Below are 27,981 nucleotides of genomic sequence, written 5' to 3'. Positions count from 1 at the left end.
AACCTCAGGTTATCATGTGTCTTTCCCTGTTTGCCTGTCTGTTCTCCTCTCACTTTCTATTTTTCTCTCTCACTCACACACACACACACACACACACACACACACACACACACACACACACACACACACACACACACAGACAAACACACACACACACACACACACACACAAAAGCACACACACAAAAGCACACACACACTTACAATTTTACAGTTCTTTTACTTTGAAGTTATGCACTTTACACACAAAAATAACGATTGCGGACATAAGAATGGAATTGTTATCAAAATATCTTAACAATTGAGCAGGAAGTGACCTATGCGCGCCCTGGTGTGTGCTAATTCACGGAAGAAAGGATATCGTGGATTGCACATTGAAACCATGTCATAACCGAAAATTGCAAGTCGATCGTGCTGTAGGTCACATTAACCCATGGAAAAGAAGTTCCCTTGACCTTTTCATGCAGTCACGCTAGCCGTACGATTGGCAACCCTTGGTTTAATACAGTGACAAAAGGTCGTTTTTGTCGAAATTCGATCACTCACAAAATAACCAGACAAAAACGGATGTAAAAAGGGACAATAAAATAATTTGTCAATACCTTCTGCAAACACAGAACAAACCATCGAGCCGATAACTAAAATGCACAAAAAGCGGTTCAGAAAAAGTTGTGTCGCGCGTGCCACATTCTTCAAAAACATAAAACTGGAGAAAGTTTTACTGTGTAGAAAATGCACTACAAGTTTGGCTTCTTGTGCTTTCCCGGTCCATTTGACAAGCAAAGTTAAACAAGTGTCGAGAATATCAACAAAAAAGTTAAACATTCAACTAAAATGGAAACAAAGCTATCCAAGTAATGTCCGGACTAAAATGTCGCTTTTTGTCATTGTTTCGATTAAAACACGACTTAGTTAAATGTCTGAGCCCGGATCTCCAGACAGAGGACTTCTTCGTTAGGCTCTGAGGCTTTGAACGCCAGGTTCAAAATCTCAGTCAAAGATAAGGCCAAAGAAAAATATATGTTGGTTTAGGGTAACCCGCCGACCCTAAAACTTTTTTTTTCAAAAAGTCCACAAAAAACAACCTCTGGCACATTTTGCAAACCATACCGAGACTAAAAATAATTTAAAATTTTTTTTTAAAAAGCCGACCTACCGACCCTACTTTTTTTGGTCATGTTACACTAAACCAACGTATATTTTTGTTTGGCCTAAAGTGCTTCTGTGGGTAAGTTGATGGAATCTTCAGCTTGAGATCCATGGATGTGACAACGGTCTGCTGTAACTGAGGTGATGGTATTTTCAGCCTGAGACCCATGGTTGTGACAACGGTCTACTGTGACTAAGGTGATGTAATCTTTAGCCTGAGATCCATGGAGATCGGTGCGTTGTTCCCCAGCTCTTTGTAGTGCACCTCCTCTTCCTTACCGGACCACACCCCTGTCGTCACCAGACGTCCGTTGGCGTTCAGCTCCGAGCAGGCGTCGAACCACCAGCCTCCTCCGAACCTCTCGCCGCAGTTGGCAATCACGGCGTTGTCGTTGTCGTAGGTGCTGAAAGGTTTTCCGCTCATTGCCTTCACAGGCCGACCGTTGATGATTTGGTTTTCTATATACGCGTAATCTCCCAGACTGGCGGTGTAAGTAATGTTTTCCGTGATACGAAAGTCCTTGTAGATGAAGTATCGGGCTGTGCCGTTGTTGAGGGTAAAGTAGAAGACGAGGTCGTACTGTCTGGTGTTGGTGAACAGGTACAGGTTCCGCAGTCCCATCCAGAAGTCCGGGCCCACCTGGCCGAAGCCGTCTACGTACTCCTGTGTCAAGAACAGACAATGTGTTTCAATGGATATGTAAGTGTAAGGAAAAGGAAATGATTTAATGAATGTAAATATAATTATGGTACGTACTTCGTACGGTGCTGGATCCATTTGATTTGGGCGTCCCGATATTTAAAAAAAAAATATGTGGAGAAAGGCGATACAAAATTGTGGCATATCAAAAGTAAAGCTTCGTTTCATCCACGATCCGAATCGGGTTGAGTAGCGATACAATACAATACAATACAATACAATAACTTTATTAATCTCTAAAAGAGAAATTGCATTGCTGAGCTTTTGTGTCCGTAATAAAACATACATAAAACATTCAAAAATAAACATTTGTTCTTTGTCATTCATACATTCTTGTGTTCTTATACATTTCTTCAATTCATACATCAATATTCTATCATAATTATGTACATACATTTATTCTCTTTTAACAGTCTGTCTTCAAACGCATCTCAGAGAGGGAGGCTAGAGATTTGTGTTGTGCCATAGGTAAAATCATGTGCTTAGCTATGAAGTAATGTTATCACATGTTATTTAAGGAAAATGAGTAAATATATGTACCAAGCGTATAACATCAGCAAAACTGAGAAAATACAGCACATTGGTTATCACATAAGAAAGTATATTAAAAATAAATTAACATGCATTCACCATCAACAATGCACAAACGAAAGTCGGCACCTTGCCGGTTATCACATATTGTCTAAGAGAGTAGAATAAAAGTGTATAATCATGCAAAACAAAATCAACAATACTGAAACAATACAGAACACTGACCCCGTGCATCAGAGCGACAACACCAGCATCTACCGCCCCACCTGAGAATTGAAGATGTGAATTGCAGATGGAATGAACGAATTTCTGTAGCGTGTGGATCTTGCGGTTGGTTGTCTGAATCTGTTGCTCCTGTCTGTCCGTCTACTGTCAAATTCCGGTCTGAGTGGGTGCGAGTCGTCAGCCAAAATCTTCTGTACCTTGTCAGTCAGTCGTCGTTCATGTGTTGATGTGAAATTGTCCTGCTTCCTCCCAACCACCCCACTTGCTTTCCTGATGAATTTATCTAATCTATCCCTGTCTTGCTTGTTGATGTTGCCACCCCAACACACGGAGCCAAAGTACAACACACTATTGCACGTTGAAGTGTAAAACATCTGAAGGATTTCTTGTCTGATGTTAAAAGACCTGAGTTTTCTCAAAAAAATCGGGTTTAGTAGGGAAGACCCATAAGGCAATGCTCACTTCCGCCCTCAACTTTAGACAACAAACACAACGCCTTGACTCAGCTTTCATCATTACCACCACAACCCCACCTTCCACCCGTTGATTTAGATTCGTTACAGCTGTGAGTTTGTCAGTTCTGCAAATTGACTGTAAGCGGGTACATTGGGTGGCTTACAGTTGGTCTGCAGGGAGACAGTTACAGTTTTTGGCTTTTTACCGCCATTGATGAGAAACAGACCATTTTTGTTCCAAGTTTATTTAACCATGTTTTGACAAGTTTGTTGTATTAATGTAAATAAGTTTGCCATGTAGCGCACTGCTGCAAATTGATGTGAAAACGGGGAAGTGTTGTCCAACGTTTTTGAACCATTTTGACAATGTTGTTGTATCATTCATGCAAATATGTTACCATGTAATAACCGCTGCTTGTAGCCGGTGAAATGCAGCTATTAGTCTATGTGCCACGGTAAGGCGGGGGTGATAAAACAAAGTGCAAGTGTACATCTAGTCGAACCCCTCTCTTACAGAATTTCTGGTATAATGTGACACTATTGTCTTGCATGCTGAACTTTGAATACCAGAAATGTGATGCTGTAAATATATGTTCTTTGACTGATTGATGTATACATCGAAAGGCATTTTTTGCTCAAAAATGCAGTCGCTGAGTGAAACCAGCGACAATAATTATCAATCAGCGTGTTAGTGTTTGTGCATAGTATGACTGTGTGAAGGTGGTTGGATCGAGGTAATGGGGAGAAAACCCTTTAACAAAATATTAATAAGAATTTCGTAACATAAATTAATTTATGGAAGACCATAAAAGTTTTTAGAATTCCGTTCTTGTTGTGGCAATTGTGAGTCACTGACATGCTGAACATGTATTTTAGAAACTAATTATTTTGCGTTGTTGTACCTGAACTCGACCCCGCCGTGACCTTGAAAGTTGACGAAGGCCCACCTGTACTCGCGTCACGTGTGGGCGTCATCCGAGGCGTGAAGGTTCAAGGATCTAACTTCATAAACGTTCGAGAAAATGTAAATGTCGTGCCGCCGCTGCGTCGCTATATGGAAACATAGCTTTACCCTCCAGTGTTTTTTACACCAGTATCCCGTATTCAAACTAAGATATTGTTGATATTTATATTCACAGTTATAACTAAACACAGAGACAGCCGATCTGAACAAACCACGCCACGCTAAACCGTCTGTTTACTGTTATGATTGACAACCGTTCGAAGTAACAACATATACCCCCAAAGTTGCGTTATTGTTACTCCTTTTAGGAGCATATTTATCGTCACTCATCTTTAACACAGTTAAAACTTCTTATGTAGGTTGCCTAGTAAATCTGACTTAAATGACCAGAATTCTACAATCCAGTTTAATTGTTAAGTTGAAAAGAGCAAGAAACAGAGGGAGCCTCAAATGAGACCAGCGTCGTAGAAAGTACCACATGTTGTGTTAAAGATATGAGACTACGCTTTCTATACTACACACTTGTTTTGACAATGCACGAAAGTAAAGAGCTCTTTGTTGGTCATGTTTCTATATTGAGCCACCCCTTTTTACATTTAGTCAAGTTTTGACTAAATGTTTTAACGTAGAGGGGGGAATCGAGACGAGGGTCGTGTTGTATGTGTGTCTGTGTGTCTGTGTGTGTGTGTAGAGCGATTCAGACTAAACTTCTGGACCGATCTTTATGAAATTTGACATGAGAGTTCCTGGGTATGAAATCCCCAGACGTTTTTTTCATTTTTTCGATAAATGTCTTTTATGACGTCATATCCGGCTTTTCGTGAAAGTTGAGGCGGCACTGTCACGCTCTCATTTTTCAACCAAATTGATTGAAATTTTGGTCAAGTAATCTTCGACGAAGCCCGGACTTCGGTATTGAATTTCAGCTTGGTGGCTTAAAAATTAATTAATGACTTTGGTCATTAAAAATCTGAAAATCTTGTCGGTTCCTGATTCCAAAAACATATAGATATGATATGTTTGGATTAAAAACACGCTCAGAAAGTTAAAACGAAGAGTGGTACAGAAAAGCGTGCTATCCTTCTCAGCGCAAGTACTACCCCGCTCTTCTTGTCAATTTCACTGCCTTTGCCGTGCGCGGTGGACTGACGATGCTACGAGTATACGGTCTTGCTGCGTTGCATAGCGTTCAGTTTCATTCTGTGAGTTCGACAGCTACTTGACTAAATGTTGTATTTTCGCCTTACGCGACTTGTTTACGCTCTGCTAAGAAAAAGCCATTCTTGTTTTCACACTGATCTCATTGCGGGTAACAGATTTAAGTTGCTTCCGGTCAAATAATCGAGAGTTGTCTCTCTTTTTACATTTAGTCAAGTTTTGACTAAATGTTTTAACATAGAGGGGGAATCGAAACGAGGGTCGTGGTGTATGTGTGTGTGTATGTCTGTGCGTGTGTGTGTGTAGAGCGATTCAGACTAAACTACTGGACCGATCTTTATGAAATTTTACATGAGAGTTCCTGGGTATGATATCCCCAGACGTTTTTTTTCATTTTTTTGATAAATGTCTTTTATGACGTCATATCCGGCTTTTTGTAAAAGTTGAGGCGGCACTGTCACACTTTCATTTTTCAATCAAATTGATTGAAATTTTGGCCAAGCAATCTTCGACAAAGGCCGGACTTCGGTATTGCATTTCAGCATGGAGGCTTAAATATTAATTGATGACTTTGGTCATTAAAAATCTGAACATTGTAATTAAAATTATCTTTTTATAAAACGATCCAAAATTACTTTTATTTTATTCTTTATCATGTTCTGATTCCAAAAACATATAGATATGTTATATTCGGATTAAAAACAAGCTCTGAAAATTAAAAATATAAAAATTATGATTAAAATAAAATTTCCGAAATCGATTTAAAAACAATTTCATCTTATTCCTTGTCGGTTCCTGATTCCAAAAACATATAGATATGATATGTTTCGATTAAAAACACGCTCAGAAAGTTAAAACGAAGAGAGGTACAGTAAAACGTGCTATGCAGCGCAGCGCAACCGCTACCGCGCTGAACAGGCTCGTCACTTTCACTGCCTTTTGCACAAGCGGCGGACTACGGTCATTGTGAAAAAATGCAGTGCGTTCAGTTTCATTCTGTGAGTTCCACAGCTTGACTAAATGTAGTAATTTCGCCTTACGCGACTTGTTTAATATTATCATTTCTTTGTTATGATGAAAACAACAACCTTTCAACAAGTCACATTTGTTAAATTTCCCAAGAGGATTTTGAAACTCGAAAACTTGTAACAGTTTGTGTATAGAAAAACAGGTTTTTCTCCGCCACTTCAAACCTTCACGAATGATCCAAACGATACCGAAACATTCTCCAAAACAAAAAGCCCCAGAAACACACATCGTCTCTGCGACAGACGAACCGGCATGGAACGACAGTTAGTGATTTTTTTTCTCACTTTGATTGTGCGTAATATAATTATGCTCATGAAAATTTGATTTTCGTGAACACTGTTTACATTTTTACATTTAGTCAAGTTTTGACTAAATGTTTTAACATAGAGGGGGAATCGAGACGAGGGTCGTGGTGTATGTGTGTGTGTGTGTCTTGTCTGTCTGTGCGTGTGTGTGTGTAGAGCGATTCAGACCAAACTACTGGACCGATCTTTATGAAATTTGACATGAGAGTTCCTGGGAATGATATCCCCGGATGTTTTTTTCTTTTTTTCGATAAATACTTTTGATGACGTCATATCCGGCTTTTTGTAAAAGTTGAGGCGGCACTGTCACACCCTCATTTTTCGATTAAATTGATTGAAATTTTGGCAAAGCAATCTTCGACGAAGGCCGGGGTTTGGTATTGCATTTCCGCTTGGTGGCTTAAAAACTAATGAGTGAGTTTGGTCATTAAAAATTGGAAACTTGTAATTAAAACTTTTTTTTATTAAACGATCCAAAAACAATTTCATCTTATTCTTTATCATGTTCTGATTCCAAAAACATGTACATATGTTATATTTGGATTAAAAACAAGCTCTGAAAATTAAAAATATAAAAATTATGATCAAAATTAAATTTCCGAAATCGATTAAAAAACAATTTCATCTTATTCCTTGTCGGTTCCTGATTCCAAAAACATATAGATATGATATGTTTGGATTAAAAACACGCTCAGAAAGTTAAAACGAAGAGAGACACAGAAAAGCGTGCTATGCAGCAAAGCAAAACCACTACCGCGCCAAACAGGCTCGTCACTTTCACTCCGTTTTGCACAAGCGGCGGACTACGGTCATTGTAAAAAAAATGCAGTGCGTTCAGTTTCATTCTGTGAGTTCCACAGCTTGACTAAATGTAGTAATTTCGCCTTACGCGACTTGTTATATCGTGCGTTTGAAAAAGGTTAAACTTGTTTGAAAACCTGATCGCATTCAAGGTCATATTTCATAAACCTCGGGTTGGGATCCTGTCTGTCCTTCTACGCCCTCCCCCCCCCCCCCCCTCGGAGGTTCGGTTGCACCCTTAACTAATGTACCCCTACCACAATTGGGACCCCCCCCCCCCCCACACTACTGAGGTCCGGCCCTGTAGGTGCATCTGGCAGTTGGTTTCGATTTAAAATGATGCGTTGGCCGAAATGATGCACCGTAGGTGCGAGAACAATTATCACTGTGTGTGAGAAAGGACTTAGTGTGGATGACAAGTTTGGTTGATTACTTACTTCCTTACTCGCTTAATCACTCACTTACTCGTTTGTGGTAATAGTAGCAAATGTGTCATTCACTCGGTTATTAGTGAGTGGGTGAGTGAGTGAGTGAGTGAGTGTGAGAGAGAGTTGGTTGCAACTTGGAGAAACAACGTTTGCCGGTGTAACACGAGAAAATTACTCCCACGAGATTTTTACTCCGGAGTAAACATTTCGTACGAAAAAGTTACTCCCTTTACGAAAAAAGCACTCCCCCATTGCACGAGAAAATTACTCCCCAAGACAGGTGAGTTGCGAGTAAACATTTCGTACAAAAATGTTACTCCCCTGACGAATAAATAACGAATAAATTACTTCACCACAACACGAGCAATTTAACTTCCCATGCCAGGTGTACGAAATTGTTACTCCCTTGTCCCCTGTTAGTCTTGGTGGTGGAAGGGGTGGAAGGAGGGTAGCGCGACATTCGTGTGCGCGAGATCACTTATTGGCATTATCCCTTCGCCCGCATCCCATTTTTGCGTACGAGATTTTTACTGGAAGTAAACTGAAAATGGGGAGTAAAAATTTCGTGGAGGGAGTAATTTTTTCGTGCCTTGGGGAGTTCTTTTCTCGTACGAAAAGTGTACTCGGAGTAAGAATTTCGTACAAAATATTTACTCCGGAGTAAATTTTTCGTGGAGTAAAAATTTCGTGTTACACCGGATCACTTTCGAGTTCATAACTGCAGGTGTATAAAATACAGCTCGGCGAATGTCCCTTGAACTTTTAAAGGTCCGATTCACCAGAAAAAAAACGTTTCCCAAATGGCTACTTAGATAGTACACCTTTAAGCGGGTTGCATCGTCAGTCAACGAGGTCAGCCAGTTTATACTCTTTTTAACAGCAAGTAAACAGACCTTTCAGTGAACAAATGGATACAATGGGCACCAATATCTTCTTTCTGAAAATTCATATTTTTATTCAACCTTGCTTTTTTCAATGCAAACGTTGTTTTTCCAAGTTGCAACCAACTCTCTCTCACACTCACTCACCCACTCACAAACCCACTCACTAGTAAACTGAGTAAATGACAAATTTGCTACTATTGCCACAAACGAGTAAGTGAGTGATTAAGCAAGTAAGGAAGTAAATAATCAACCACACTAAGTCCTTTCTCACACACAGTGATAATTGTTCTCGCACTGGCGCCGGTACTCATCATTTTAGTCGGCCAACACATCATTTTAAATCAAAACCAACTTGCCGGCAGATGCACCTATCTGTTCTGCGCAAAACCTCACTCACTTCTGAGCTCAGCACTAATTTGTATTGCCAGTATTCCAAGGTCGAAGACATTGGCAGGGACGCATGACAGTTTGTGTGTGGGTATGAGAGAGAGCGAGAGAGAGAAGGAGAGAGAGAGAGAGAAAAGAGAGAGAGAAAAGAGAGAAAGAGAGAGAGAGAGAGAAAAGAAAGAAAGAAAAGAGAGAAAGAGACTGTAATGTGTGTGCGTGCGTGCGCGCGCGCGTGTGTGCGCCGTGAGAGATAGAGAGAGGGAGAGAAGAGAGAGACAGGGGGGGGGGGGGGGGGGGGGGGGCGGAAGGCGTAGAAGGACAGACAGGCTCCCAACACAAGGTTTATGAAATATACCTTGAATGCGATAAGGTTTTCAAACAAGTTTATGGTTTTTTCAAACGCACAATATAAAAATGTACACAGTTTTACGAAAATCAAATTTACAGGAGCATCATGATATTACGCACAATCGAAGTCAACAAACAGAATCACTAACTGTGGTTCCCTGCCAGTTCGTTTGTCCATAGACCATTTTGGTCTATGGTTTGTCGCAGAGACAATGTGTGTTTCTACATAGACCAAAATAGCCGGACTTTGGATCATTCATGAGGGATTGAAGTGGCGGAGAAAAAACTGTTACAAGTTTTCGAGTTTCAAAATCCTCCTGGGAAATTTAAATATGACTTGTTGAAAGGTTGTTGTTTTCATCATAACAAGGAAATGATAATTAAAAAGAACACACACACAAAAACAAAACAAAAACCAACACATGCAATTTATGTCGCCAACAATTGTGCAACTACGCACGCACGTACTGGCTCACACACACACACACACACACACACACACTCACACACACACACACACACACGCACGCACGTACGTACACACGCACACACGCACACACACCATGTACGAGTTAACAATAACGATCAACAACAAACGAAAACAGAAGCAAAAGACAGAAAGAAACGGCACAATAAGCGACTGATTTAGTTTCTGCCAGTAGTTCGATCACCTTCACCCCCAAGGTCAGTCAGAATGTATTAACGTAGGGGAAAGGCTCCTAATATGGACCGGCTCCTAATATGGACCATCTCAGTCCTGTTCTGAAAAAACTAACGGCGTTAGAGCGCTCAAAACAATTTCATTCGCTGTATTTATCCTCTCTTGGTAACTAGCACATGTCAAAACAGTTGCCGCTGAGAAACACAAACCTCAAAACCGTTAGGCATTTTCTCTTATTTTCACTTTTGGCAGCGTTCACTCTAAATATGCTGCCTAAAACGAACTCGTTTCTGTCCACAGCCAAAGCTTTTATCACACAGAAATTGCTATATATGACAGCGAAGACCGTATGTATTACATTTTAGCAGTGTTGACCCCGAGTTTATACTGCAAACAAAAAATAATAGCAAAATCTCAAAGTATGTGTGAGTCCCCTAATATGGACCACCTTCAACAAATCGAAGAAAATAAAAGCTAAAGGCAATCTTCATTAATTCATTAAGAAGCTTGCTAAAAATATCCTACAACTAGCCCTCGAGATTTAAAAACAAATATAACAAATAGTCTTCTTTTCGTGGAAGTTGATAATTTCACTTATTTTAACTCTGTTTTTGATAAGCTTCTTCAGTTTCCTGGTGTGCTTCAAATAAAGCTCTCATCAACCCGAAACAGATAAATCTAAAGCATATTTGAATTAGTCTGACTTGCACACTAAGTTGTATCATGTTATTTTGAAGTACAGGGGGCTTTTTACAGTGATTCGTGAAGGCCGCTTCACTGGTCCATATTAGGCGCCCAGGCTCCTAACTATGGACCATTTGTGATTTTTTCAGTATTTAGTTTTTGCTGAATGTCTATCAAAGCTATTTCACTCTAATTAGGCCTAACGGTTAACCTAAGGGAGAACTTGAGGACTACCAAACACAAAATGAAACTTCTTCGCAAGAAAACAAGCTAGTTATCAGCATGAAACAAAAAAGTGGTCCATATTAGGAGCCCTTCCCCTACCATGTGAACTCACATTTCGCTATTTGGAGGAGGTTACTGAACTAATTCGGCACGACATATACAAGAACACGTAACCAAGGACACCAATTCATGAAGATTTTTTTGTTGCTTAATCCGCGGAACAAAGATTATTTCACCATTAAATACAGCACGTTTCTTTGCTTTTGTTGCGGACGTTAAAATCATCCTTTACTGTTCAGACTGAGTAGGCCCTATTATCAGATCAAAACTTGGCTTCGAGTCTGTCTTTTAACGCATCACAAGGTAACGTGCTGATTAGGTTAAGAGGCTTGTGAGGGGCCTATTTTGGGGGCCTGCAACCTGGTACCATGACGTCTGAGAGTCATCCTGATCTGAGAGTGCCGTGGATTGGTGTACAGTTGACCAGCACCCTAGAAAGCTCCGGCTGAGCTCCCCACTTCGTAATTATCTGTAATAAAATGAATTCATACATTCACACAGCGTTTTCAGGTTCTGTGTGTGTGTGTGTGTGTGTGTGTGTGTTTGATTTTGATTGGTTTGCGCAAGAGAGTACAGTGTGAATAAGACATGATCCGAGACACTAAAATCGATCATGATGCGGCGTGTCTGCAGTGACTTGTCGCATCCACGTTGCAGACGACACAATCATGAACCCAAGGGAAGCGACTCTCGCACTCCATTTTCAGTCGTCTGCTCCTGGCTTAGCAACATGGCGTTCACATTTGCTGCGTTTTGCTACATCGTCGCGCTTGTCCTGTCTGCAGTGTTGATATTTTTCGCAATTTTCCATGTGAGTCCTTTGCATTTGAAAGAAGCTTAGTTAATTTCGCACGGCATGGGATAAGGGGACTGTTCTTATATCAAAGGGACAGTCGAAAATTCTCAATAAGAACCTTCACATTGAAACACAAGGCCGGTGTAGCCTCGGCTACCAGTAAGTTCGTCGTCACACAGTAGATTCGTCACGGGTGACGAAGTTACCGGCAGGGTGGGCGGGTGTTTATGCTTAGAGCTTATGCTTTCAGATGTTTGATTTGTGGGAGAGATTCAAGATTCACATTTTTAATGACAAAAAGCTAGAGGGGAGAGAGAGGGAGAGAGAGAGAGCGAGAGAGAGAGTGTGTGTGTGTGTGTGTGTGAGAGAGAGAGAGAGAGAGATGATGATCATGATGATGATGGAACTTTATTTTTCAAGGATAGAGGTTTAAGGCGACGCCTTTTCTTACAACCGGTCCTTACTTCTAATACAAATGTCTAATGAAAGATAAACAAGTAAAGCAACATGACAAATAAACAAATTAAACGAACGACCCAGCAAACAATCGACAAGTAAGCACAAAATGACAAAGTAAGCAACATACAAATCAAAAGCAAAACATGCAACATGTTAATTGAGGTTACACATGTAAAGTGATCGACGGTAAAATTCACACAATACCAACGTTTACACTAATGCTTACAATGATTATATGATGATGATGAAGATGATGATCATGATGATGATGATTTGATGATGATAATGATGATGATGTTGATGATGATGATGGAAAATCGCAAAATAAAGAGAGAGAGAGAGAGAGAGAGAGATGAATCTCAAACAAAATCCAAATGTCCACACCTAAACAACTTTATTTTCAAATCAGGTACCATCAATTCTGACATACAAGTGAAGCATACATTTTTAACTGTGATGCTATAGCGGCGGCAGTTATACATCTCACCTTGGTAGTCACGTTTTTAATTAAAAAAAGTCTTAATATAAAAAGTGTTCGATCTATGACATTTTAGAATCACAAAGTCATAGGAAGTCATAGATCCGGTCATCGGTTATCATCATTCTACAGAGGCATGAAGTGACTCGCGGCCCGCAGAGTTTGTCATGGGGTCTTCTCGTGCGCGATGAGGCGGTCCCACATCCTGAACAGACGGGCAGTGGTGGTGCGTGCTGCTGACCGATGTCGTCGCACCACGGCTGACTCTCGCAGCAGGATCATGTTAATGTCCACTAGTGATGCCTCGGCTCCTAGGAGGTTCAGCAACAAGTACATGTTCAGTTGGCCCCGTGTTGCCTTGGTGTTAAGGTGATGATGCCAACCCTCCACGTCGTTGTTGGTTCTGATGGTGCGGTAAAAAACCGACCAACTCGCCGGGGGCCATGTCGGGGTCTCCAGCCCTTGTGTGCCGGACGTACGCACAGATACTGCGCTGCCCATCTGTCGCGGCCTTCCCCCTCGAGTTCGGCAAGCGTGGGCTGTATCTTCTCCCTAGGCAGGCATGGAAGGGCGAAGATCTGGCGACAGTACCTGTGCATCGCAGGGTCTGTGTTGTATCATTAGAACACATTGGTAGTCATAGCGGCGCTTCCCAGACATCAACGCAAATGCAAGTGGAAGCTGCTTCAACTGGTCGTCAACGCGGGCAAAGGCATGGATACTCCATAGCTGTGTGAATGGGGCTTTGGCGACCTTGAAGGTAGCGTCCACAAACCATCGCCGGGCCTTGCTGAGGAGATGAGCCTGCTGTTTCGTGTAGAATAACAAATGCCTACGTGTGCCCGCTCTAATATCGGCAAACTCGAACTCCTCTGGTGCATGCTGGGTCAGAAGGTCAAAATCGAGGTCTGTTGGATGTTTGGGTCGGCTACGTTGACGGTGGTTGTTGGCGTTTCTCCCCAGATACTCGTTGGGCCTCTGGTTGGGAACTCGCTGGGTGTCATGAAGCAGTGTCTCAGCGATGGCGTATGCCGACTGGAACGGGTTGTCCCTGGCCATGCCCTTAACATCCCTTGAAAGCTTTGCCTTCACGGCAGTCCCAGATCCGGCAGCATGCTGATGTGACTGCTGGCTGGGTGTAAATACAGCGCTCTCCTGCCGAACCATGAACCATCGCCGAGCAGTTGACTCGCAGTGCGGTTGCGTGTGGTACAGCGGGCCATGTAACTCAGTACATCACGGCCCTGCCTATGTACACCGTATGTGTACCCGTCAGAATCAACCAGCAACGGATGACCCATCTTGGTAGCTCTCGGAATGATCTCAAACGTGACATCACCCTGGTCATTATCCATGGCATCTGACACCACATGCTCGTCAAGCAGGGACGGCTCCTCCAGTTCCATGGGAACAGCAAACGAAGGCTCTGAAGTGTCTGCATCAGGCTCATCATCACCACCACCACCACCCATCTCAGGGTGCTGAGACAGGTACAGCTCTGCCAGTGCACTGTCTCTATCGGGCTCATCATCACTGTCTGCATCAGGCTCATCATCACCACCACCACCACCCATCTCAGGGTGCTGAGACAGGTACAGCTCTGCCAGTGCACCGTCTCTATCGGGCTCATCATCACTGTCTGCATCTGACTCATCATCACCACCACCACCACTCATCTCAGGGTGCTGAGACAGGTACAGCTCTGCCAGTGCACTGTCTCTATCGGGCTCATCATCACTGTCTGCACCAGGCTCATCATCACCACCACCACCACCCATCTCAGGGTGCTGAGACAGGTACAGCTCTGCCAGTGCACTGTCTCTATCGGGCTCATCATCACTGTCTGCATCAGGCTCATCATCACCACCACCACCACCCATCTCAGGGTGCTGAGACAGGTACAGCTCTGCCAGGGCACCGTCTCTATCGGGCTCATCATCACTGTCTGCATCTGACTCATCATCGCCACCAACCCCACCAACTTCCATCTCAGAGAGTTCTGACTGTGCCACTGCCACACAGTCCTGGCATCGCCAGTCCAGTTCAATATCTCCCCTCACGGCACGCCTATAAGTTGCACGGTCAATACCAATGCCACAGATGCGGTGTTGCCATCTGCCACATGGCCCATCACAGAGCAAGGCCTCCTGTCTACTCAGGTGACCGCCACCTGACACACAATGCAATCGACTGCACTATCCATAGCGAATCTGGAGCTGTTATGCCAACTGCCAGTTTGTCCATCATTATATGTGGCCATTTCTGCGAAAAGGGACCCTGTTGATCTAAGCCTCTGATTGGAGAAACGCGGGGTCAAAGTTAGAGCAAAATGTAAACAAACTTTGCTGTGCTGACTGATGCCCACTTCAAGTTGAATTTGTAAAATGTTCAATGAATTATCAGCGATAGTACAATGAACAGCAATTTAAAGTAATGGAAAATAGTCTTGGGATCAACATTACAAACTTCTACAAATGTTTATGTTCATTCCTCCTCAGGAAAAACACATCGAACCGATGACAAGTTGACTGCGATGATGCCGAAAATGCCGACAGAGTGTTTTGTTGTGCTTCGAGAAAAAAAATTTCGTCGCTAGTTTTGGTCAAGTTAAAACAACTTACCTATTTTTTTTTTAATGTTTGACAGTAAGCTTAATATAAACTTTCATCTGGAAGCACATTCAGCAAAGTGATGTAGCCAAATCATCACACAGCTACATTTCACTAGACGGATCTATACGCATAGTTCAGGTAGATCTGACTTTCACGCGACCGTAGCACTGTACGAAAAAGCAGACGACAAATGCAGTTGCCCGATGAAGAACAGTTACTCCCCGTTTACATCTTTAGTTGCTTCCCTTGCTAAAGTTACTGATATTTAGATCAGTGGTTACTGACTGGGGCATTCTGTTCTTTGCAGCTGTGAATTCTGATAGTGGAAGGGCAAGTCAGTCTTCTCAGTTGAACACGGAATGTTCTGCTGACAGAAGTCACTTTGGGATAAGACAACGATTTTGTTGACGAGGTCAATGCTGTTAATTCAGAATAATTTTGTTGCACTTCGCCCGGACATTATTTTGTGACTCCGAAGTCGAAGCAGATCTACTTTGATCACGATGGTGTTGTAAAGGCGCGATGACAACGCACACTACTAATCGGTTAAAGAGTTCTCCAAGAGCATAGGCCTATTGCGAAGCAAGGTCTTCCTCTTCCTGATCGTTTGAATGCCCGGACATCGTAAATGAGAACCTGTTGCTCTTACCGTTTGCTGTCTCCACTTAGATCTATGACAGGCTACAATTTCAGGTAAGTTACCATATAGACTGCAGTGTGTGTTTTGTGTGTGTGTGTGTGCGCGCGCGCGCAGCTTGTGTGTGTGTGTGTGTGTTGTGTGAGGGTTTCTGTATGTGTGTGTGTGTGTGTGTGTGTGTGTGTGTGTGTGTGTGTGTGTGAGATAGAGAGAGAGAGAGAGAGAGAGAGAAAGAGGGGTAGATAGAGGAAGAGAGATGATAATGACAATGATGATTTTGATGATGATGATGATGATGATGATGATGATGATGGTGGTGGTGGTATGTGTGTACGTGTAGTATGTTTTTAAACTCCTCTTTTTTTTTATTTAACCAATGTTACTCTCTTTCTCTCAGTTTGCTGGCGTGGAACAGCAAACAAGTCCAGCAATTCACCGGACAGTGCAACAACAAAAGACAGAAGTGCCTGGCCACAAAGCAGGTGTTCGACAGAATGGGGCAACAGCAATGTCCAGCCGGTTCCAGTTCCAAGGAAATCAGCATGGTTTACCCTTGGGACTTTGCTCAGTAGGTAAAGACATATTAATACTTTACAATTTGTCAGTACATGTACTTTAAAAAAAAAAGGGGGGAGCAATACAGTTATATTTGTGTTTATGTGCTGTTTTCTCCAACAAAGAAGCACACACACAGACACACACACACACACACACACACACACACACACACACACACTACATTTTCGATAATGTCACCATACCATACCAGCTTAGAAATGGCAAGTGGACAGGTACCCAAAACCAGACTTGAGCTGTGCAAATAGTGGTTAGTAAATAATATGTTGATCAACTCTGTGGTTGCCTTTGTTTCAGAGAAGCAAATCGTCTACCTTGCGAATGAGGCAGGGGTACAGAGGAGGGTAGCAACTTCAGTCTTCGGCATGGTGCATCAATACTTAGGCATGCAGTTTTGTGTGTGAATGAACAGCACAAATCCATTTTGAAAATGTCTTGATCGTCGGCCACATCAAGTTCGACCCTGATTGGCATTTCAGTTTGTTGAAAGTAAAGGGAGACGTTCGATAGCAGAGTGCACGGATGACATTTTCAATTCAGTGAAGTGATGGACAGACTGACAGACCCACGTGTGCAAGGACACACAGCACCATATGTTACTTTCTACAACTGGAAGCTGTATTTACCAAGGAAACTGAACAATTAATCCTTGTTATGAAATTTAGAAGTACCACAACTTCAAGTCGACAGACAGCCTCAAATAGTTTGTGTTTGTATGTGCGTGGGTGAAGAAAGAATAGAACATGGCGGGGGGAGAGGTAGTATGAAAGAAGAAGAAATATTCGAGAAAAAAAATCATATGGCTGATTGTTTTTACATTTAGTCAAGTTTTGATTAAATGTTTTAACATAGAGGGGGAATCGAAACGAGGGTCGTGGTGTATGTGTGTGTGTGTCTGTGCGTGTGTGTGTGTAGATCGATTCAGACTAAACTACTGGACCGATCTTTATGAAATTTGACATGAGAGTTCCTGGGTATAAAATCCCCAGATTTTTGATTTTTTATTTCGATAAATGTCTTTTATGACGTCATATCCGGCTTTTTGTAAAAGTTGAGGCGGCACTGTCACACCTTCATTTTTCAATCAAATTGATTGAAATTTTGGCCAAGCAATCTTCGACGAAGGCCGGACTTCAGTATTGCATTTCAGCATGGAGGCTTAAAAATTTATTTATGACTTTGGTCATTAAAAATCTGAAAATTGTAATAAAAATATTTTTTTATAAAACGATTGAAAATTACTTTTATTTTATTCTTCATCATGTTCTGATTCCCAAAAACATATAAATATGTTATATTCGGATTAAAAACAAGCTCTGAAAATTAAAAATATAAAAATCATGATTAAAATTAAGTTTACGAAATCGTTTTAAAAACAATTTCATCTTATTCCTTGTCGGTTCCTGATTCCAAAAACATATAGATATGATATGTTTGGATTAAAAACACGCTCAGAAAGTTATAACGAAGAGAGGTACAGTAAAGTGTGCTATGCAGCACAGCGCAACCGCTACCGCGCTGAACAGGCTCGTCACTTTCACTGCCTTTTGCACTAGCGGCGGACTACGGTGATTGTGAAAAAAATGCAGTGCGTTCAGTTTCATTCTGTGAGTTCCACAGCTTGACTAAATGTAGTAATTTCGCCTTACGCGACTTGTTTCTTCTGCATGGGAGGAGAGAATGATAGAAAAAGACGAAAAAGTAAAAATTAGGGTAACGTTACAAAAAGGGCAATAACTCTGGAATGAAACATTATTTTGACCTAAAACCATACAAGTAATAACGGCAGATGATTGAACTTACTATTTCCCGGCAAAAGTTTGTTTTTAAAAGTTTGGCCATTTTAAGTCATTTTGGGGGTATCTCCAAAAAAGGGTCATAACTCCGTGAAAAATAAATTTGAAGGTCTGAAATTCTCACATCACGTTCTAAATATAACAGTCTGTCAAATAAAATCCAAAACTCAAAATCGATAAATTTGTCAACAAGGTCCCTTTTCGCAGAAATGGCCACATATAGTGGTCTTGTGTTAATTTCGTAGATAACTGCTCAACTGAGCAGTTTTCACACGGCACAGTCCGAGCGTTGTTATTTCAAAACGCGAGATCTACTCATTGAGCAGTTCTCAACTGAGCAGTTTTCACACGGCACAGTCCGAGCGTTGTTATTTTAAAACCCGAGATCTACTCATTGAGCAGTTCTCAACAGCCTGTAGTCTGAGAGAGGGAGAGAGAGAGAGAGAGAGAGAGAGAGAGAGAGAGAGAGAGAGAGAGAGAGAGAGAGAGAGAGAGAGAGAGAGAGAGAGAGAGAGAGAGAGAGAGAGAGAGAGAGAGAGAGAGAGAGAGAGAGAGAGAGAGAGAGAGAGAGAGAGAGAGAGAGAGAGAGAGAGAGAGAGAGAGAGAGAGAGAGAGAGAGAGAGAGAGAGAGAGAGAGAGAGAGAGAGAGAGAGAGAGAGAGAGAGAGAGAGAGAGAGAGAGAGAGAGAGAGAGAGAGAGAGAGAGAGAGAGAGAGAGAGAGAGAGAGAGAGAGAGAGAGAGAGAGAGAGAGAGAGAGAGAGAGAGAGAGAGAGAGAGAGAGAGAGAGTCCTATGACTTCAACCTCACTGTCAAGGAGGCAGAGAAACTCAATGTGAGGAGAGGGAGGGGTGGAAGGAGGTGGAGGGAGAGAGAGAGAAAGAAAGAGAGAGAGAGAGAGAGAGAGAGAGAGAGAGAGAATAAACAACTTCAGACTCAGACTCAGAACTTTATTACAATAGGATAAAAGTTTTAGGCAAAGCCTATTCTTCCAACCTGTCCTTTATACAACACATAAAGACAGACGCACATAAAAAATATGAATTCAATCATATAAAATACAGAAATACATTGTATGGAATGCAACACAATGTGCATTTAAGGAATATTACATAAGGAGAACTCAAAAATTACAAAATTACATTGACATAGTTATACCTTTCATTTGGGAATAAAGTTGCTCCGATCAGCTACACATCCGTTAACACTAGTACAAAATGTTTAACAAAATAACAATCGAACAAGACATTTCATTCACGAATGATGTGTAAACGTGACTGTCTCTTAAACATTTTCACTGAAGTTGCATTTCTTATCTGTTGGAGGAAGGAGTTCCAGAGAAACGCTCCCGAGAAAGCTAAGCTCGATTTGTAGAGGTCTATGCGAGGTATAGGAGGGATGATTTTTTGGGACCCATATCTTTTTGTGGCATGTTTGAAATGTGATTGCAAATATTTAGGACAGTCGTCATTTAGAATTTTATACATGAACACGTCAACTGATCTTTCAAGGGGAGGAAATTCAGGAGCTTTAGTTTATCATCCATGGACCTATTCAAATCATGCAGAATAAGTTTTGCAGCTCGCGATGCAGGGAATTGAGTCTTTTTAAATGAACATCACTGCAGTTATCCCAAAGTGTCGATGCGAAGTTTATATGAGGCATTATGTGGGCGTAATAGAACATTTTGAGTGCTGCAGAATCTGCGTAATGCCTTAAAGCCATATGTACTCGATGACTATACACGCTAATTGCTTTACCAACAGCTGAAGACATGCTAAATTAAGTTCCCTGCAAAATATTGTGGTCTAGGACCCCTTCAATGTTGAGATATGTTAATTTTCATTTTGATCTGGATCGTCCTATTTATAGATTTGCCAACAGAGGTAGCGTTGACGCAAGGGAAATAACTCCGCGTCTTTGTTTACATCCAAAGTTTTTGAGACTCTAAAACAAGCTGTAATGCATGTATATGGTCCGCGCATGGCGACATATCGTCATTACATGGTCTTATGGTGCGTTTGACATCGATTATGGGCAAACTACACTTTGTAAACACGGGAGCGCGTACATATGCCTTTAATTTTGATAACCGGTACAAATTTTTTGATTCTAGTTTGCAAATATTACTCAAATGAGTTTGCCATTTCAACTCTTGATCAATGGTAACACCCAATAATCTATGTTCCCTAACTTGCTGCACTTGAGTTGAACCAACTGACAGTTGTAATTGTAAAGGACTTAATAGGTGTTTTTGTCTTGTGGTTATCACCATACTCTTTGTTTTAATCGGATGAATGATCATTGCATTAGAAACGCACCACTCAGTGATTTCATCCACACTTGTTTGAAGAGAAGAGTTGACGGATTCCAAAGATTTTTGACTGGTGTGAACAGACGCGAAGAACTCACATCTAACTTTTTCATCGGACACATGAAGGGGTAAATCATTTATATATATAAATACAGAACAAGATACGTAGGTCCTAATACAGACCCTTGAGGGACACCACTCCTGACAAACTCGTTTGACGAAGTTTTACAGTTAATGGATACATACTGTTTCCGTTTTGAAAGATACGATTAAAAAAAGGCACAGGCGGAGTCGTCTTTTAAATAGCGACATCGTCGAGTCTGAAAAGGGTTCAAAACAGCGCAACGTTTTATTCGTTTATTTCCTGAAAAACGGCTCCAATGACAGTTTTAAAGGTTGATACACAACATTCAAATGTTGTTTTATCTTATATCTAATGTTTGCTACTACAGAGACAATATCACGAGCAAGTGTGGTAGCTTCTAATTCTTCTTCTTCAGTGTTCCAGAGAGAGAGAGAGAGGGGGGGAGGGAGGTGAAAGGTTGTATTACCATTACATAACAGCCGCGCTCGGACTACTGTGGCGAAGTTACTGTGGCGAAGTTACCGGGGACCGGTGACGAATCTACCGTGTGACGAACTTACTGGTATCCGTAGCCTCGATGTGTAGTCGAAGTCAGTTTACATGGCCATTAAAATGTTGCGTCCATAGTTTTTGTCCTTTTGTGTGACTCTTATTTGCTGAACAATTTAGGTGTCTCTGCTAATGTAGTTCTATGTGCCGTGCATGAGAAATATGATAATGGTGTATGTAATTATGTGTGAAGACTGTCACTGAAAGAGGAAACCACTGCTGCGTTGTTCTTGTACTTGTAGATCAAATTTTAACCAAATTAATCTTCGATGATCGATCAAAGGAAGACTCATCGCTTTTAAACATCAAACATGCAGTAAGAAGGTCTGCCGTAACCTCCACAGCTGCACAGACTCCTTTCCCTCTTTTTATTTCCCTCTTTTTATCGTGCTTTTCCTTCCAGCTGGCCCACCCCTCACATACGCACCCCCTCTACCTAGTACCTTATATATATATGTTGAAACTTATTTCATTCTACCTGTATCAACCAAACCAGAAGTGTGCGCACGGGTGATGTGTTGTGAGATTTCACTCTCCTAGTCGTTTACAAAGTATGTCCGGCATTCTGAGGTCATAGAAATTTAAGATTCTTGTAGCAATTATAAGAACCCACGATATATTTGTGACATGTAACAATAATGAATTGGTATGTTTGATTTATATTTATTAACTTGCCTTCTGTTATTTTTGCAGATAATTGCATTTGATGAGCTGAAGACTGACTACAAGAATCCTATAGACCAGTGTTCCAGTCTAAATCCAGTAAGGAAAAAAATAATGCCTGGCTGAGAAAAAAAAATTCTTTGTTTTAAAACTAGCAGATGTATAGTATTTGAATTTGATATTCAATATTATGCTAATGGTATGTGATAACAATTCACTTTTTTTGTTAGCTTTAACTAAATATATTGTATGTTATGTGGATGTGCGACCGGCACGGTTGGCCTAGTGGTAAGGCGTCCGCCCCGTGATCGGGAGGTCGTGGGTTCGAACCCCGGCCGGGTCATACCTAAGACTTTAAAATTGGCAATCTAGTGGCTGCTCCGCCTGGCGTCTGGCATTATGGGGTTAGTGCTAGGACTGGTTGGTCCGGTGTCAGAATAATGTGACTGGGTGAGACATGAAGCCTGTGCTGCGACTTCTGTCTTGTGTGTGGCGCACGTTATATGTCAAAGTAGCACCGCCCTGATATGGCCCTTCGTGGTCGGCTGGGCGTTAAGCAAAAAAAAAAAAAAAATGTGGATGTGCTTGGGTGGTGATGTGCACTTGCTTGACAAAAGAAAAGAGTGTCTGTGTATGGGAATGTATGTGTGTGGGAATGTATGTGTGTGGGAATGTGTGTGTGTTTGTATGTTTGTTTGATAGTTAGCACAGTACTATCTTAAAACAATCTTAAAGCTTTAGGTCTTTTCTCACAACTTATCCATGTTCTTTTTCTTTTTTTTTTCAGCTGGTGCTGCCAGAGTACATTCTGCACATATTTTTCTCATTACTATTCCTCTTAAGCTTCCAGTTTGGTTCTTTGATATGGAATGTGCCTCTAATTGCTTACCACGTCCGAAGGTGAGCTATCCTGTTTGTTCTGCTTGGTTAACGGTTACTTTTTGCCTTATCAATAGTGCACACAATAACTTTAAAGTTTATTCAGGTCTCTTTCATGCAACATTTCAGACTCTTATTTAAAGGCTATAGTCTGCGATACGCTGAACAACCACATCTGCAATAGTGCAGTCAAGAAGAGCTTGGATTATTAGACTACAGACCTTCTAATGACACGCTAGCAGTCATGAAAAGCTTAGGTTTCATATCCATGATAATAAATGATTGCTCCCCCCCCCCCCCCCCCCCCAAATGTCTCACTCATAAAAGTATGAGACACCATGCCTGCAGGATGCACTTAAAAATATCCACCGACCAAATCTTAAAATGTCACTTATTTACCTGTTGTTCTCCATTTGACAATAACCTTTTCCCATGTTATCGGAAATTCCTGTACTGAATAAACTCTTGTTTTAATCAAAATGTTGCTGCAGGTACATGCAGCGGCCTGTGATGAGCTGCCCGGGTCTCTACGACCCCACCACCATCATGAATGGAGAGGAGCTCAACCGAGCCCAGAAAGAGGGCTGGGTCAAACTGGGCTTCTACCTGGTCTCCTTCTTCTATTACCTGTACAGGTAAAGTCACAGTCTCACAGATGTTTGCTATGTTTCAGGACAACTAGTCTTGTGGTTGTATCTTGTCTCCTGTACTGGTTAGGTCTATCAAGTATTTCCTGTTTTCCGCCCAAGACAGTCTGGGTTTGTATCCTGTCTCCTTGTTCTATTACCTGTACCGGTGAGGTCTCTCAGTGGTTTGTAGTTTTTCAGGTAAGCATGTCTGGGCTTGTACCTTGTCTCTTTGTTCTGTTGCCGGTACAGGTATGGTCTCCTAGATGGTTATTTTTGTTCACACTAGTCAGTCTGTCTGTTTATTTACACCCCCGGTATAGGGGTGTGTATAGGATTCGGTCGATGTGTTTGTTTGTTTGTTTGTTTGTTTGTGTTCGCATATAGATCTCAAGAATGAACGGACCGATCGTCACCAAACTTGGTGAACAGGTTCTATACATTCCTGAGACGGTCCTTACAAAAATTGGGACCAGTCAAACACACGGTTAGGGAGTTATTGGTGGATTAAAATTATACAAGGACTTATAGAGGGACATATTAATGGTCAAAGGGAAATAACCATTCTCACTGCCACCAACTGAGAAGGTTATTTCCCTTTGACGGGGGTGTTTTTCCTACCTCGGAGGAATTTCTTGTTTTTGTATAGTACCGGTACATTTCTTTTGAATGATTTTATATTAATGTGTTTGTGCTTGATGGTGTATATAAGCAATTCTTTTTTTCTGTTTCAGCATGATCTACACTTTGGTGTCATCTTGAGGGAAACCACTTCTTCAAAATCAAGATGGCCACTTTGAGGATTCGTATGCATGAGAAAGTGAAATGGAATGTGCATGTACTGGAAAGCAAAACGACTGAATTGCATCATTTTAAGGCAGAGCTCAGTCGTTAGTAGCACTCAATTCGCAGAAAATGGTTGTTGTGTAGTGAATATGTTAAGACTTTTGATTGGTTGCTTGTGAAATGCAAGTGAGTGTGTATGGTGCTGTAAATAAATTAGCAATTCTTTGATGTTCATGTTGTTGCAGTGGAAATTTACGGAGACATTTAAATGTTAGTTTTGGTCAGTTGTCAGTTACCAGAATTTTGCATTTTATTATTGTCAAGTTCTGCTCTTTGTTATTTTTTAAATTTTATTTTGAAAGCCATTAATGGTTTCTTATTTAAGCGTCAGTTCGAACAGCTGCTATTGCTTTTATACCACAGGACACGGAAATGTCAACTGATTATGCACATGGGGTTGCTACTTACTTCCCCTTGTCTTTCTGTTCATATCATTTACATGTGATTTTACACGAGCAGGAGAATTTTCAGGTCACATCATACAAAGCAAAGCAATACTATTTTTGTCACTTTTTGAGCACCTGAGATCAACAGCAAAACTAACACATGGGAGATAAAAGAGAGATGGCTTACTGTCCTACAGGCTAAATATTTCGCCTCTTAACAAGATATTGTGTATATGATTCGAGTTTTACACCCTCACGGCTTTTGACGAGATACACAAGTGTATGCGTGTTTAGGTGGTATCAGCCATCTGCACTTATGGCAGAATGACCAAGATCTTTTACGTGCCATTGTGGTGACACGGGGGTTGGACATGGCTTCCGTCTCTGGGTCTGCACATAAAGTTGACCCGTGTCCCTCCCAGCCCGAAATCGAACCTGCGACCTTCCGATCACAAGTCCAGTGCTCTACCAACTGAGCTACCGGGCCCGCGCATGGGAGATAGTGTCACATCTGATTGATATAGCTCCAGTGTTATTTATTACAGAAAAGAAAGTGTACAAAATAAAAATCAATTTTGGATTGCCTTTTTCATAACAGATGTGTAGCTCTAGATGTATGGTTAACTAGGTGAGAAAGGGTTTAATCTATTGTTTTATCATTATTATTATTTTGATTACTTTTGGATGATAAGTATTTCCTGACTTGTATCAGAACAATTTTGCTGCATAATACTGTACACATGTAATACAAACACAGACACACACACACACACGCACACACACACACATGCGAGAAGGCCAACCTTGCCTGGTTGGTAACTGGTAACCAGACTTTTTGGCTTGCATGATTTGTATGTGGTTGCTTTGTTTTGTTTCTCTATCTACTTTTTATGCAAAGCCACTTAGAACAATCATAAAACTATTTGCAATACTTTGGTAATTATGATTTATAAGATCAATTAACATGGTGTTTGCTGCTATTGCTCAATGGCATTTATTCATTGTTCACTATACTCAGCATGTTTAATAATTTTCAAATTAAACCATGGATAAAATGAATACATTAATCAGCTTTGAAAGTGAAAAAGGTTTCATGTTTGCCTGGGCAATGTATTGCTCACTGTCTTTCTGCAAAAAAATAACTGCTTTATTTTGTTCTATCCACCTGTGGGGCTGTCAATTATTTTGCTGGCACTGACTGTCATTTTTAGGTGTGCATTATTTTTTTAGTCTTTGTTGATGCCCTGTCTTTTTTCTAGTATGGTGAACTGAACAATTACACCTGCATGAATGATGAATGTATGAGTACTTGAACATCTACTTAACTTTAGTATGTTTCTGCTCGCGGTATGTATCCGGTAAAAGTGTCATTTTCAAACTGATGTATGTAAACAAGTGGAAATCCTGAGGCTGAGTGCCTTTTCCTTTTATTATTTACTTTTAAGCTTACCATCTGCCAACTTTCCCACCTACCCCCCGCGGGTTAGGGGGAAGAATTTACCCGATGCTCCCCAGCATGTCGTAAGGGGCGACTAACGGATTCTGTTTCTCTTTTTACCCTTGTTAAGTGTTTCTTGTATAGAATATAGTCAATTTTTGTAAAGATTTTAGTCAAGCAGTATGTAAGAAATGTTAAGTCCTTTGTACTGGAAACTTGCATTCTCCCAGTAAGGTAATATATTGTACTACTTTGCAAGCCCCTGGAGCAAATTTTTGATTAGTGCTTTTGTGAACAAGAAACAATTGACAAGTGGCTCTATCCCATCTCCCCCCTTTCCCCGTCGCGATATAACCTTCGTGGTTGAAAACGACGTTAAACACCAAATAAAGAAAGAAAGACCAAATAAAGAAAGAACTTTCCCACCTCAGTTGCTAGTCTGTTCTTATCTGTGCCTGCCTTGTAGTGACTTGATTTCAGAGCTGTTATTCCTTGTCTCAGTATTTGTTGTGGAAGTGAAAATTGTTTAGCAAGATCTGTGGTCATCTGTGCTTTTTTGTTTTGTTACCTGTACACACTCGTATATTGGTGTGTGAATCAGTGGGTATGAATGGTTATAAAACAAACTCGCGAAGGATTGGAACATTTCTATTGTTTTGAATTTGTTTTTGTTGCTGTGAAATTTGTTGTTTTTATTACTTCTTTTTACATTTCATGAAGATTTTTTTTGTCAAAGTAAATTTGTGTGTGTAAACATTCAACTGACCCCTTCCTGGTAAAAAACACGAACTCAACTTTCGTCTGTTCTAACATAGAATATTTGTACAGATGTTTAAGTGCACACAGACTCTTTAGATCAAGAACATATTCTAGTCTGGGTACTGTAGTTTGCTTTGGCAGATTTGCACAGTTGAGGATGTGCGATTGGGGAGAGAGTTTATTTCCTCGTGCAAAATAAACAAATTTGTCCACTGTCAGGAATGTTAGATCAGAAATTTTGAGCAGATCTTGTTGTTAAAAAAATAAACTGCAAATATAAATAGCATACTGTATATATACCTTGATACAGAAAATTTTTATTTGAGTGATGAATGTTCATTTGGTATAGCTTATACCATAGACCTATATTTCTAAACATAGGTCCCTGCTTGTACCAAGTGTGTATAGACTTTCAAGCAAAACAAGAATTACTAGTTAATTGTCAGAATCAGACTTTGTGAAAGTGAAGATTCTCAGTATGAACTCAATTTTCTGATACTGAAAAGATAGCAATTTCAAAAGTAGCAAGATATATATATCATATCTTGTATGTACTGCATGACCAGTAAAATAAGTAAACATAATGTAAAGTCATGTGCAGTAGCAGATCTTTCCTTTCATTTACCTTTCGTTTGTTGTATTACCATCTGATTTGTATAGCTTTTGATGATCCAGTTGTTTTTGGTTGTAGCTGTTTACATTTATGTAATAAAAGAATTTTGTGAAATCAGAAGTTGCCCGAAAGTGTACAGTCATTTGGTCTTTGTGAGTTTGTTGCAGTGTTCAATACTTTTCCAACTGGATTCACTGCCTCTTACCTCCCACCCATCTTCTGTCTGTTTCTCTGTCGGTCTCTTAGTTTGTTTCTGATCTGTCAGCATAAAGATCCATCAGAGGTTGAACACCTCAAGAATAGAAGAGAGTTTACATACCGGTAGTTTTGTGCAATGAGAAGTTTAATTATGACCTGACGAGCATAATTGCAGAACAAGGGAGAGCATTACGTGTCTATGTAATTTTCTCAATACGTTGGGTTGCTTCCCCTAGACTTTCATCGGTCCATTCTTTCCCTGCACAGTCTAAAATAGATGA

At 40.9% G+C, this 27,981-nt stretch overlaps 3 protein-coding genes and 1 long non-coding RNA gene across 4 annotated transcripts; 2 read left to right on the top strand and 2 right to left on the bottom strand.

The window, feature by feature from the left end:
* Positions 1-1,175: 1,175 nt before the first annotated feature.
* Positions 1,176-10,251, bottom strand: LOC138953310 (techylectin-5A-like). The gene is made up of 2 exons (XM_070325109.1): positions 10,234-10,251; positions 1,176-1,812 (listed from the first exon to the last, which is right to left on the bottom strand). The coding sequence occupies exons 1-2, from the start codon at positions 10,249-10,251 to the stop codon at positions 1,342-1,344; spliced, it is 489 nt and encodes a 162-aa protein (XP_070181210.1). The 3' UTR covers positions 1,176-1,341.
* Positions 10,252-11,713: 1,462 nt separating this feature from the next.
* LOC138953831 (protein cornichon homolog 1-like) lies at positions 11,714-27,622 on the top strand. The gene is made up of 5 exons (XM_070325776.1): positions 11,714-11,804; positions 21,986-22,054; positions 22,743-22,855; positions 23,326-23,469; positions 24,195-27,622. Exons 1-5 carry the CDS (start codon positions 11,724-11,726, stop codon positions 24,220-24,222), a joined length of 435 nt encoding a protein of 144 aa, XP_070181877.1. The 5' UTR covers positions 11,714-11,723; the 3' UTR covers positions 24,223-27,622.
* Positions 12,730-13,785, bottom strand: LOC138952576 (uncharacterized). The gene is made up of 2 exons (XM_070324262.1): positions 13,318-13,785; positions 12,730-13,278 (listed from the first exon to the last, which is right to left on the bottom strand). The coding sequence occupies exons 1-2, from the start codon at positions 13,783-13,785 to the stop codon at positions 12,892-12,894; spliced, it is 855 nt and encodes a 284-aa protein (XP_070180363.1). The 3' UTR covers positions 12,730-12,891.
* On the top strand, positions 15,099-17,706 carry LOC138953830 (uncharacterized). Its single transcript, XR_011451619.1, has 3 exons — positions 15,099-16,031; positions 16,373-16,547; positions 16,849-17,706. It is a non-coding gene; the product is annotated as an uncharacterized lncRNA (long non-coding RNA).
* Positions 27,623-27,981: the final 359 nt, after the last annotated feature.

The sequence above is a fragment of the Littorina saxatilis genome, linkage group LG17 (genome assembly GCF_037325665.1).
Source record: "Littorina saxatilis isolate snail1 linkage group LG17, US_GU_Lsax_2.0, whole genome shotgun sequence".
Lineage (NCBI taxonomy): Eukaryota > Metazoa > Mollusca > Gastropoda > Littorinimorpha > Littorinidae > Littorina > Littorina saxatilis.
Note: the sequence above shows the minus strand (reverse complement) of the source record. Positions and strands in the feature narration are given on the sequence as shown.